The sequence below is a fragment of the Gasterosteus aculeatus genome, chromosome 6 (assembly GCF_964276395.1).
Source record: "Gasterosteus aculeatus chromosome 6, fGasAcu3.hap1.1, whole genome shotgun sequence".
Taxonomy (NCBI): Eukaryota; Metazoa; Chordata; class Actinopteri; order Perciformes; family Gasterosteidae; genus Gasterosteus; species Gasterosteus aculeatus.
This window is the reverse complement of record NC_135693.1, coordinates 18,476,363-18,488,838: the sequence shown is the minus strand read 5'-3', so window position 1 is coordinate 18,488,838 and position 12,476 is coordinate 18,476,363. Positions and strand designations below refer to the sequence as shown.

At 46.0% G+C, this 12,476-nt stretch overlaps 1 protein-coding gene across 1 annotated transcript; it reads right to left on the bottom strand.

The window, feature by feature from the left end:
* Positions 1 to 157: 157 nt before the first annotated feature.
* Positions 158 to 5,608, bottom strand: zc3h15 (zinc finger CCCH-type containing 15). The gene is made up of 11 exons (XM_040178441.2): positions 5,330 to 5,608; positions 3,684 to 3,776; positions 3,386 to 3,488; positions 3,125 to 3,277; positions 2,875 to 2,966; positions 2,574 to 2,759; positions 2,232 to 2,312; positions 2,085 to 2,150; positions 1,878 to 1,994; positions 1,098 to 1,233; positions 158 to 1,008 (listed from the first exon to the last, which is right to left on the bottom strand). Exons 1-11 carry the CDS (start codon positions 5,402 to 5,404, stop codon positions 827 to 829), a joined length of 1,284 nt encoding a protein of 427 aa, XP_040034375.2. The 5' UTR covers positions 5,405 to 5,608; the 3' UTR covers positions 158 to 826.
* Positions 5,609 to 12,476: the final 6,868 nt, after the last annotated feature.

Below are 12,476 nucleotides of genomic sequence, written 5' to 3'. Positions count from 1 at the left end.
AAGATTTGCATTTGTTGAATTTAAGGTCAGTAGGCTGCATCTGGGAAATTGGTTACACCCAAAATGCAGCTTGAGTGGCTGAATTCACATTTAAAGACCTTATTTTGAATTGTTGCTCATGTATTTATGCATATTTTAGTCACAAGAAGACACTGGATGAACAGTAATCTTTTATTTCTTCAGGAGGCATCAGGAGAACATTATTTACAATTGTGTGTTGGAAATGGGACGTTTGCGCCCCCTGCTGGGGGCTTTATTACTGCTCTGCTCTCAGAAGAAGAGCAACGTATTAGAAGCTTCTTGTGGACTTCTTTCAAAAAGTTGAATTAACTCTCGGTAAAATCTTTTTCAAACTCCAGCCTTTTATTTTGATATGAGGTGAACAGATTCAGTTTCTTACAACAGAATCCCTCCTGTTCATCCATCTTCAGTACTCATTCAAACATCCGACGATGTCACTTCATTTATTGAGTTGAGGCCCTTACAATGTCTCACTATTTAACCGATAAGGAAGCCTGATTTCTCAGGAGTAACGCTGGCGAGTTTGTCCTGCGGGATGAAAGTGGACAACAGCAGAAATCTTGTTTTCACATGGAGTTGACCCCGGCGAGGGAATTGAGAGACGGCCGAGGACGCGCCAGGATGTGAGAAGACAGAGGCGTCAAGAGACGGGCAGTGATGTCATTAAAGAATCAGGCTTTATTACTGGAGTCTCTGGAAGTTAAAATCATTAGAACGTCTGTCTGTGTTGTTTAGCTCCATGCATCCACGGCTCGATCCCGATTGTCCCTTAGTCCGTCTTCCCCCCTCCCCCCCCTTCAGGAGCTCACTCTTCCAGCGCCAGTGTGTTGAGTTCCTCGTCCAGCTCCTCCAGGTCTTCGCCCGTGAACAAGTTCTCATCCACCGGTACTTCCTCTTCCTCCTCGTCGTCCTCCTCCTCCCCACCTCCCTCCGCCCCCGAAAGCCCGTTGGCCTCGGCGCCGCCGCAAGCTCCGTTCAGCTGCTCCTCTGCAGAGGGGGAGAAGCAGAAGTTAGGATTTGAACTACAAACCTCAAAGCTGGGGACAAATAGCCGCCGCCGCCCTCCTCCTCCTCACCGCTGTGTGTGGCTGCCGGCCGAGTCTTATTCCTGGAGGTGAAGCGGTCCGTGGATGCGACTGTAATGCCTGTGTTGTCCACCTCTTGTGGAACAAAGCGGGATAGGTCTATGTCCTGGAACTCCGTCAAACTTGCCTGAAATTAAAGGGAGTTTGATGCAGTTTAAAAAATTAACCAACAAAAGTGTTGGTGGTACGGAGATGGTTTCTATCTAATAAGTGATACAGCGATGCTCTAAAGGCAGCAGGTTAGGTCCTGCTAGATGTTTTTGCACTTGATCGGCTTCACTCATTCACAAAAAAAACCACCAGGAAATTAACTTAAGTGACAAAAAGGCACAACTGTTAATTTAAGAGAATTGTTCCTTTGTTGCATATGACTGGTTTCACAGCCTGAATCGCACAACAGGTGCAGACAATTAACAGAATGATCATTTTCTTAGTGAAAAAGGGAGACGGGAATGAATGATGATGAAAGTCTGGGGACACAAACTCATCTGTAGGAAAGCTCATTAATATTTGCTTCGGAGGAAAACGTGGTGATGGAGACTTTTGAGGCTCATGTGCTGAATATGAAATATTTGCAGCATAGCGATGCAGACAGAGACATCATTCCAATAGTTTGTGAGTTAAATTAAATATCTGATTTCACTACAATCAAAAAACAGGATACAAACCGAGCAGCAGTCCTGAAATCAAGCGTGTGAATATTTTCTTTTACAAAAACGCATTACGTAAAAGTATTTCGGTGACAAACCGCACCCCCAGCCGCGGCGTTACCTTATCATCGTTTTCCTCGTCGTTTTCATCGTCGCTGACAAACTGAGTGTCGGCGGCCTCGTCGTCGTCCTCGTCAATCAAATCCGGTCGGAACTCAAACACCTCGCGCCCGCTCACCTGCAGACAGACGCATTCGATTCACCACTGTGGAAACGCCTGCGTGATAAATGGCTAAATGAAGAAGGATAACTTAACCCCGCCCCTCACCACTAGCGATTTGCCGGACTTGAAGTCAGCCTTCTTCCTCTCCATCTCCAACGCGGCTTTGTCGATCTGTTGACGCACAACACACAGAGGAAAGCGTCAGACGTGGATCCGCCGCGCCGCTAACAAACGACCCGACGCGCTCCAAACCTTCTCCTGCCTTTTCCTCTTCTTCCAAGCCAGGAAGGTCTCCAGGGTGATCCGGGTCACGTTGGCGCCCAGAGCCGCTCGCTGCGGAGAGACAAGACGTCATTATAGTGGGAACCGTTTCCACGACAACTGAGGTCAAAGCGCATTCGGCGGCTCCGTTTCGGTCTTTGGATTTTGGTTTGATGGATCTCATCATAAAACGGTTTGACTGAACTTTATTGAAACATATTTAATGTCCACAAGTGCAGCTCAAACGTGAACAAACGGAATTTTTCGGACCCCCATAGTGACTAATGAGGAAGCTACAGAGTGTGTGTGTGTGTCTCCTCCCTCCAGCCGTACCTCGTTCTCTATCAGTTCCTCCAGCGAGATCTTGTCCTCCTCTTTCTCCTCCTTCTTCTTGTCCTTCTTCAGCACAAAGCCGGGGGGCAGAGCGTGCCGGTACATGCAGACGTCGCCCCCCACCGGACACGACCAGAACCAGCCGTACTTGTTGTTCTCTATGGCGTACAGGAAGTGCTTACACACCTGCAGACCACACGGGGCGACATTAGCGAGCAGGCTTCCACCAACAGCCGGTCACTTTATCAAATGATGCGTCTTCAATCCCTCGCTGTTTTTCCCCTCATCAGACGTGACTTACGATCTGCGTTTTGGCTTTCTTCTTCTCCGCCTCTCCGTGTTTTTTGTTGACCACCTCCTCCAGCTTCTTCTCATCCCACTTGTCCATGGTGTCTAACCAGAAACACCACAAATAATTTAAACAGCATTTAGAGGGTATCTCTTCAAAAGAGGATTATGCACATGTTGATTGATTGAACGTCGGGGCGATTAGGTCAAACATCGTTACATAGTGGTACATTATAACCCGGTCACAGAGGCTGCACACTCACCTTTCTCCAGCTCATCGTCTCTTTCGTCCACGTAGAGACTCCTCTTCTCACATTTCCTCTCCATCGTCAAATCATGGCTGAACTTGCACTTGTCTCCTTTGGTGCACTGACCCTGCTTAAAGAAGGCACACAGGACCGACTTCGGATCAACACCTGCAGAGAACACAGAAGATTCGTTCAGGATTGTTTATCGGTTTCTGGTACAAAGGCCAAAATACTTTGGCCGTTTGTCTTCATGTTCGTGGAGCGTCTGTCACAGACCTTTGGCGACTTTCTGAGCAGCGACGACAGGTTTAAACAGCTCGTTGAGTTCATCCAACTCCTTCTTCTTGTCGATCTTCTTAGTGGTCTTATCTCCCTCGCCCTGAGCCGCCCAAACAAACACACAGATATATTTAAAAAGGAGCTCTTCCAGCGGCATGGAACAGCTGACATTAAGGATGAGGGCATCGGGGAGAAGAGCAGAAGCATGGAGAAGAGTGTGTTTGAGAGTGAGAAATATGGAGGGATGGAGGAGAAATGAAATAAATAAGATAGTGAGAACAACAACACTCCTGACCGGTCTGGTAGGCGGCTTCACTTGCTGAGTAACGTTCTTGATGAACTTCTGCTGCTTGGCGCCTTTCTTGTTCTTCAGACCAAATGTCTTGTCCTGAAAAATAAAACCAACAAGAAAACAAAATGATACAACTTCCAACATCATCACGGAAGCAAGCAGCTCCAACAAAGCAAGAGCAACTTTCTGCAGAATCAAAAAAGGCCCTAATCCACGTTTTTAAAAACTTCCACAAACCATGAAGTAACGCAGCATACAAGGACTGACAGAATGCTACAAAAAGCCTTAAGTTTACTAAAAGACGATGCGGTCAATTATTTGTTTATTGTTAAAACCATCATGAGGACACGTCAGTTGTCGGTAACCAATTATATTACTTGAGGTGGGAATATATATTTTTTTCTGGTTTTAAAAGCTAAATCATAGGATCAAAACTCTCACTTTGTGAAAGCCCGTTGGTAAACCCCACTATGGACATGGAGGTATTTCTTTAAAAAAAACTGTTTCATTTTATTTATATCGGAGATTCTTTTGAATGAAAAGGGAGTTACAAATAAAACACATTACTGTTATTATGATTCTGGTGGCACTCGGGCTCACAGGTCCACTGTTTAATATCAAGCTAAATAGTAAACGGCACTGTTGACACCAAAATCCAACACACAAGTTAACGTGTGTCCATTACTAAAATATATATTTAAAACAACTACATGAAAAGTTGGGCTGTGTAGTTCCACTCAAACTGAACCCACGGATGAACGTGTCAGTTTCTGGACACACAGAACGTGGCCGGAGGAGATGAGGAATCAGGCTTTGGATTCACACGCTGTACTTTTTAATAAAATGATCTGTTAATCAGCTTCATATGAAATCAACTCTCCTCCTTTTGAGCATCTCGCCACGCACGGCGAGCACGGTGTTTAGTTGCACCCGGATAAACCTAAAAAAATCACACCGAGCAGCAGGCAACGTCAACTTTAACGCGTCACAGCGGCGAACAGGCGAGACGCGCCGGCAGACACGCGCGGTTCACGTTGTGGTCAGAACTGCTTTAAAAACACACACACACACACACACACACACACACACACACACACACCGGGATCGGATACACTGATTTAGTTCAGGACAAAAGTAAACGATCGTTCTAGCTTAAATCCGCCGCCTCGTCCCCCCGTGAGGCCGAGCTGAAGCAGGAGGCCCATCGCGCCGCGCTAACGGCTGTTTCGGCGTTACGTCACGTTAAGCAAACCAAGCCGATTATACGCGCGAGCAGGAAGATAGAGACGCGTGGGTTTGACGTTAGGGATTCACGGGACATTTTAGGAACCTTGCTAGGACGCGAGTGTGAACGACCGATGGGGCGGCGCGGCCTTGCTAAGCGGCTCGGTCGCCTCATTGAGATACGAGCATCGGTCAAAACGAACGAAAGTTGCCCGCCTGACAGTTGACGGGCTCGCTTTTGATTAAAGTACGACGATACTCGCGACTGTCGCGTCAACTAAACGAACCACGACGTCAGAATTAATTGGGAAGAGCGCTGACGACTGTCGGGAGGCCGGTGTAACTTCGGCGTTCCCCTGCCAGCTAACTGCGGTTAGCATGGTCAGCTAACGCCGACATGCTAACTCGTGTTATTTTGTCTTTACCTCAATTATCTTTTCCTTCTTCTTCTCTTGCGTTTTTTTACCTCCCCCGGGCGGGGCGGGTTTCTTCGGAGGCATGTCGGCTCAGGTATCGCTGTGTGCAAGACGCGAGTAGACGTGAAATGTGTATTTTAAGCGGGGTGCCTCGGTGGGGAAGTCAGCTCCACATCACCCACTTGATGCTAACACAGCAGCGCGACGGCGCTTCTAGGCCACATGTGAGTTGTTGATGTCCTGTGGCGTCATCACGCACAGCGCGATGCACGGCGGGAGCTGTAGTCTACAGAACGGAAATGAAGTAGATGGATACATACTTTATTAATCACTCAAGGGGAAATTATTTTGCGACAGAATTATTTGATTGAGAAATATAAGTTACAATATATATATAGAAATAAAATACAATAATATTTAATTACCGTAACTTTAACCAAACAGTGTAACAGCGTTACAATAGTGTGAACTATTTGGCCAGGGGTGACTTATTGTAAGTCATATTCCAGTGGACGGGACTGATCTATCTATGTCTATGCTGGTGACAGCTGGACAGTGTGTTTGAAAAGGTGCAGTAGGGGATGTAGAGGTGGTGTAGATGGTGGTCCTATCCCATATGGATTGCAATGTATTCAGTGCCCCGCTTACCTGTCGACGTGTCTCAATTAAGTTGGTCTGTAAAATAAAGCAATATTCATGTGAATGTACAGGAAAAGGATCTCCAACATTATAATATATGTCTGTATATTTAGATTTGCCGTATTTGTGGGAACTGCTGCAGCAAGTGGGGTATTTGAGGTTGACGTTCTGTAATTGTAGTGCAGTGTTAGTGTTCTACCGCCAGGTGTCAGTGTTGGAGCTTCTGAAGGTTGAGATGAGAAGTAAGAGAGGCGCTTACTGGTTTATTGGTCAAGAAGTGCAACCACAATGCCAACATATATCCCTAGAGAGCACAGCGTTGATATAGTGACGAGAAGAAGAAAGAGTTGATTCCATAGAAGCAACGGGCTGATCGTCTTTTTTAGTATTACGTAATTTTAGCGGAACATATTGTCTCACTGTGCGAGTTTTAAAGTAGCATTCGGGAGTCATTAGTATCTGATTACTACAGAACCACACAGGGAAACTCCTTGAAATGCAGTCATAAGCGGTGCAATAACATTAGCAGATTCGATTTTGATTGTAATTGCTTTAACAGGCAACAGTTTATTTTGTGAAATGTACGTCTAGCAATTAGAACTGATTGACCCGCAAGACCCAAATGATCAAGACAAGCGAACAAATAGTCACTCGAGCGCAGAGGCAGAATGCTCGGAAGTCGGAGATGATTGGATGAATTATTTGGAAGGAGTTTAGGCACAAATACGAATGTTTAGTTAAACTCCTGAATGGCAGAATCTAATCCAGTGTGCCTTTTAATTTGCGAGGAAATAGTCCCGTACATGACAGAAAAAGGTTGTTAATGAGCCACCATCTGGCCAGTGGACACAAGACTGTTTTATTAGCATTTTGCCTCTATTTAACGTTTTTATTGCATAGGCCCAGGTCGATTAAGACACCCCTGGTAGGACTCTTACTGCTCGGATGATGTTGTAGAGCTGTCTGCAAACACCGCTGTGGAGGTCGTGTGGTCTCTGAGCTCAAAGTGCTTTGAGGAGGAGGTGGGGAGCAAAAAAAGGCGAATAAGAAAGAAGGGCAACATCCCCTATTCAACGGCACAGCAGCAGTCTTCCTCCATACTGCTCATCCTGAGAGAGTCAATCCCAGCCAGCGAGATGTGGTAACAATCAATCGTCTCTCGCATTCATTCAACTACAGGCAATTCCCCAGGCTCACAAATCAACCCGTCCTGCATGGTTTTTGGACTTTTGAAGCCCAGGAGTACCAGGAGAGAAGCTGTGCGGGGCACGAGGAGAACATGCAAACTCCTCTTGCTGTGAGTGCAAAGATCCACAGCACCCAGCCGCCGCACGGGTGCAGTCCTGCAGAAGAACCCCCCCCGTTAGTTACCACAAGCGTGAGACGGAGTCATGGCCGCGCTCTTTTTACTGTTTCAGCCTCTGATTCAACTTGATGTTAATCAAATTTCATTTAGGTAACTAATGAGATTTCTTTTGGCACATTTGACATGTGTGGCCTTCGTCCACGTCGTGTCTCAGTTCACTGTTCAGGATGTGTGTGTGTGTGTGTGTGTGTGTGTGTGTCATTCAGCTGAGGAGTAGTCACGAGCCAAAATGGGTCACGCGCTCGCTGCTCCTCTTTGGGCTCTGGTTTGCTCTTGTGTGTTTTAATGAGCCCCTTTTCCTTTTTGGGAGGGCGAGGGACAACATTTACTCAGTTTGGATGCCCACGTCACGCCGGCACTAGCAGAGCGCTTTAATGAGTCCCAGAGTGAGACAATGAATTCATTCTTGCAGCATCGTTGGCTGCAAACGTGTCACCGAGCCATGTGTTAGCATCCTCTCCGCCGTCTGCTAGCATGCTCTGATGCCACTTTGTCGTTTAATCACACGCGGGGATAGTGTTTGCAACACGTTTCGACATGCATGGGGCCCCTCTGCACCTTGCACCTGTGTGTGCTGGTACACGCAGGCGTGCATACGTGGCGGCCTGCGTTGACACGGCTCCTGCATGCACAGGTAAAGGCTAGATTTAGCCACGCGCTCGACAGCGGTGGTGGGTTTTATTGCCTCGAGCAAACTTTTGCTCTTTCTTCCACTCCTCTCTCCTTTCCTGTAAGGATCCTTAAGTGTGTGTGTGTGTGTGAGAAAGAGAGCAGACCAATAAATCACTATATCTGCTGCAAGACCATTTTTCTCCATAACCGCCTCCTTCATATTCATATAAACATTGATCTTTTTTTTGCAGAGGGCATGCATGTCATGTATACACACACACGCACGCACAAACACCAGCACCCACATGACCGCGAATGAAATCCACTGCCTGCCTGCAGATGGAAAAAAAAAATCATCTCGCGTCTAATTAGGAAAGAACAGCGGTCGATCTTCCCGTGGCATCTGAGAAAACACCGCGCAACCTATCGCGGCCCAATTCTATTTTTTTTGCGTCCCGCCTCGGCCTCCCCCTGCTTCCAAGGACAAACCGCAGCACCTTGTCTGTCAGCTGCTTCCCATCAAGGAGGGGGGGGGGGGGATCTGCAGCAACCAGGTCCACCGGACCTCCCATCACACCCCGCTGACATCTCAACCGTGGCGATCCAGGACTCATGTCATCCCGCTCTCCTCTTAAAAATCTCACGTCTGCATTTACTACATTTATTTCGGATGATTTCGTACATTTCCCGCACAGCCTTCCACGGGGGGCCCCCAGAGAACGGGCGCTTGTTTCCATTTAGCTTTGTTTGTATGATGTTCAGGTAATGAGCAGGAGTGCAGTGATGCTGACAAGCGAGAGAGCACGTTCCGCTTCTTTGTTTTCATCCTGAGAAGAGGCGGAATCGGATCCTTTCACTGATAACGCGTCTTGTCTGCTGGATGCGTTGTACTCCGGTCCCTCGGGGCTCCTGGAGGTGGAGAGATTGCGGTGTATTCCTCTTCTGTCGGTGGAGTTCTTTCTTGTTGTGCAAAATGAAGTTTAGAAAAGAGCGCTTTGCTGATGATCCAGAGGGACTGGCATCAAGACACGATGTTTAGCCCACTGCTGATGTTTTAGATAACCGACAGATGTCCTGCTGCATTTGTAGTTACCTATAAATATATAAATAAATATATATATATATATACATGTACACTGCTGAATGTGTCTCATGATATCGACAGTTCTCCAGAGAGAAAAACAACAGAGAAACAAACAACAAGACTTCCACATGTTTTGCACTTGCTATTTTTAAACCATGTTAAATCATGTCAAGCTTTCTCCTTTAACAAGCCGCCCCATTATTCACTTACCGCAGAAAGAAGTGTCGACACTCACTTGTTTGTAAACCTTATTACTGTCATTCATGTGTCACCTATTCATTTTGGTGGATGCACCGCAGTGCAGATGACTGTTTTTACTAGTATATTCAGCTCTTGACTCCCTGCAGAGTTTTCTCATCCACATAAAACTGTTGGTTGTTTTTTTTTAAATGATTTTACAACTTTTATATTCCAACTGCGCCTTGTTATTGTGTGTTTCTATTTCATCATTTTATAGTTGACTCCATCTACAATCCATATTCATCTCACGGGACAATGTGATGGTGAACCGGGCAGAAGACGGCAAAACGACGGGGACGTTTAATGAGCGAGGTCGTAACACACAAATGATGTTTCTACAAGCCTTTTGGAGGCTTTGGGACACATCCTACCGTCTCAAAGAAACATCGAGGACTGCCTAGAATTAAACCAAAAATGTGATACTTGAATGCACCGGACTCCCATCTGCTGATGAAGATCATGTAATATGCATGAAATGAAACGAGTGTTTAGAATCCGCCGGCAAAGCTCGTGTGACCGACGGACAGGACGGACATCAACTCTTGTGTGTCGACAACCGGACCGACAAGCAACTGGTCAACGCTGATTGATCAGAGGATAAATAACCCCCCCCAAAAAAACAAAAGTAAACATGACGTCTGTCTAAATAATGAAGTGAAAATGTAACAGCGAGCGAGCCTCAACATCGGCCTATAAAAGTAGCATCTTGTCTTCACGTTGCACACGCGGCCCTCCTCCATTATTGATACCTACAGACTCAGTTAAGCGTCGTGCAGCTGCTCCCGAGGAGCGACTTTGTTGCGGCGAGCGTTGCTGCAGTGAGAGCGCGTCATGTGACATCAAGTCTCTGCAACGCGCTCGTGTCTTTTGTTTGATTCCGGCCGCCGTCCGTATCATCGCAGCGCGTCGTCCCGGGCAGACGAAGAGAGTCGGGTGTTGTGTCACGTTTGCTTGTGCAAACTGTTGCTGTTTAAGGACTTAATGAACTGTGTTCCTGAAATACTAACAGAGCGGTGGAGACAAATTCACCGCGGCTTGAAATGAAAAGCTGTAAATCTGTTTCGGATCCATGACTGAGGCGCTTGTTGTCTCCGATAAAAGAACGTGGAGGCGTGTTTCAATTCAATATGGGAAATGATTTACACACGCAAACTGCCAGTTCAAACTTTGAATGAACAAAGGGAATCGTTCTTTTGTGAAGTGTGGTCACGTCCTGTGTGTGTGTGTGTGTGTGTGTGTGTGTGTGTGTGTGTGTGTGTGTGTGCCGCTCAACTCAAACTGTTTTGATTAGAGTTGAAATGAAGTCTGCTTTAATGATCCCAGCGTTTCTGTTAAGATTTGCAATCAGCTAAATGGCTCAATTTAACTGAAATAAAACCTAATAATTAATTTGGAAACGTTGGAAAAAGAGTCACTGTGAGAGTGCAGGCGAAGAAGTAAATGATTCATCTCTTAATGTTAAGTGATTCATTCACAGGAGAGTCAGCTCGAAATGATTCTGAGCCGGTTTCATCCTGAAGTTAAAAATAGACTTTCTGTAGTTGCAGAAGATCACACACACGCACACGCACACACACGCACACGCACACATTGTAGTTGTACACAGCAGAGCTCCGTAGCACAGCCGTAATGCCCATTCTGGAAACCAGGAAAACAGCTCGTCTTTGCCTCAAAGGGCGTCAGAATGAAAGCCTGAGACTGGAGAACGTGTGAGTTTGTACTGCGACGGCCATTGGATCAAACGTGGTGGTTTTAATGGGTCCCAGCAGGGACACTTCTGGTCCTTAAGCAGCGGGCTGTCTGTATGAGGGCGACGCCGTTTATTATTGAGAAGCTGAGGTTGAACTTTACCAACTCACCACACCGGCGCTCTTCAATCATTGGACTCATTTACATCGACGCCATCGGACGCCCTTCAAGGCTTCGATCACTACTTTTTGCTATTTGGCCGTTTCCAGTGAGAAGAAATTAGCGGACGTCTCATATGAACCATATCTTTAATTTATAGAAATGAGCAGGAAGAATAATGCTTCCTGAAACCTTGAATGGATGCTAAATTAATAAAATTCTATATATATTTATACACATTATACAAATCCTCATCCCTTAAAACCTTGTTAGAATGAATTGAAAGTGCATGAAAGTGACAGCAGATGATAAAATGATCTGAAGTGAGCGCCGCTGGTCGTTTCATGCTCGCCGTGAGACATTTAGTCACCAAACGTCTGAACCCAATGCTGCAGGTTCAAACCAGAGTTTGACCTTTGACCTAAGCAGGGTCACTCAGGCATCCCAAAACATAGCTTTGTGTGAGTTAGCTGCTGACCAATACCTCCGTTCTGACGTAACACTGATTATTTTATTGATCACCTTCTGCGTTGTTAAAATCAATTCAAACAAATACCAGTAATCTGGCGGACACATCGTCCATTTCCATTTTTCTCCAACTCAGTCCATCTGTCCTTCATCTTCTTGCCAAAGCTTCTTCTTCACCTCCAGAGAGAGACGTCTTCCAGGAGCTTCTTCTCATCCCTCCAACGCTTGGATGTTGACCTCCTCCGTCTTTCATCTTTCCCTCTGGAGTTCGTGGGTTCAACTGAACAGGCGTTCGCCGAGCTTCTTCAGCACGGCGTGTTTCTCATGCCAGATTTCATTGTTTTGTCTTGATTCATTTTCTGAATTGTTTCCCTTTAAAGGCAAGTTAGGGGCTGATGCAACACTACTGTTGTTTTATGTAAAGTGTTACATTAAATAATCTCTAACGGCTGCTAATTTGTAGTCAATTAAAAATGGCTATTGATTTGATCTATTAATCTTTTGATTTTTAGGCTTCCGATGATTAAAACCCTTCAAAGGTGTTACGTTCTGACGCCGTACGACCTTATTTTCATCAGACATGAAGCACTATGAGCAATAGCTCACAAGAACACTCGTATGGATTCACACACACTCACACACACACAAACGTGCATGCATGTTGGTACACTTACTGTCCAACGCACACGCACTCACACACACACACACACACACACACACACACACACACACACACACACGTGCAGATATACGAGCACAAACGGAGAAGCAAGGACCTCAAGACCATAATTATATTTTTTCAAAAGAAAACAAAAAGAAGTGCACACACACTTTCTGTCACAAGCTCTCACTTTGCTTCTTTCACTTGCTGACACACAAACACACACACACACACACAC

Excerpts from the sequence above, each read along its gene's own strand:
- zc3h15 (XM_040178441.2), bottom strand. The coding sequence starts at position 5,404 with ATGCCTCCGAAGAAACCCGCCCCGCCCGGGGGAGGTAAAAAAACGCAA. Across the intron at positions 2,760-2,874 it reads AGAAAGCCAAAACGCAGATC|GTGTGTAAGCACTTCCTGTA; the intron begins GTAAGTCACGTC and ends TGTGGTCTGCAG. Across the intron at positions 2,313-2,573 it reads AGGAACTGATAGAGAACGAG|CGAGCGGCTCTGGGCGCCAA; the intron begins GTACGGCTGGAG and ends GTCTCTCCGCAG.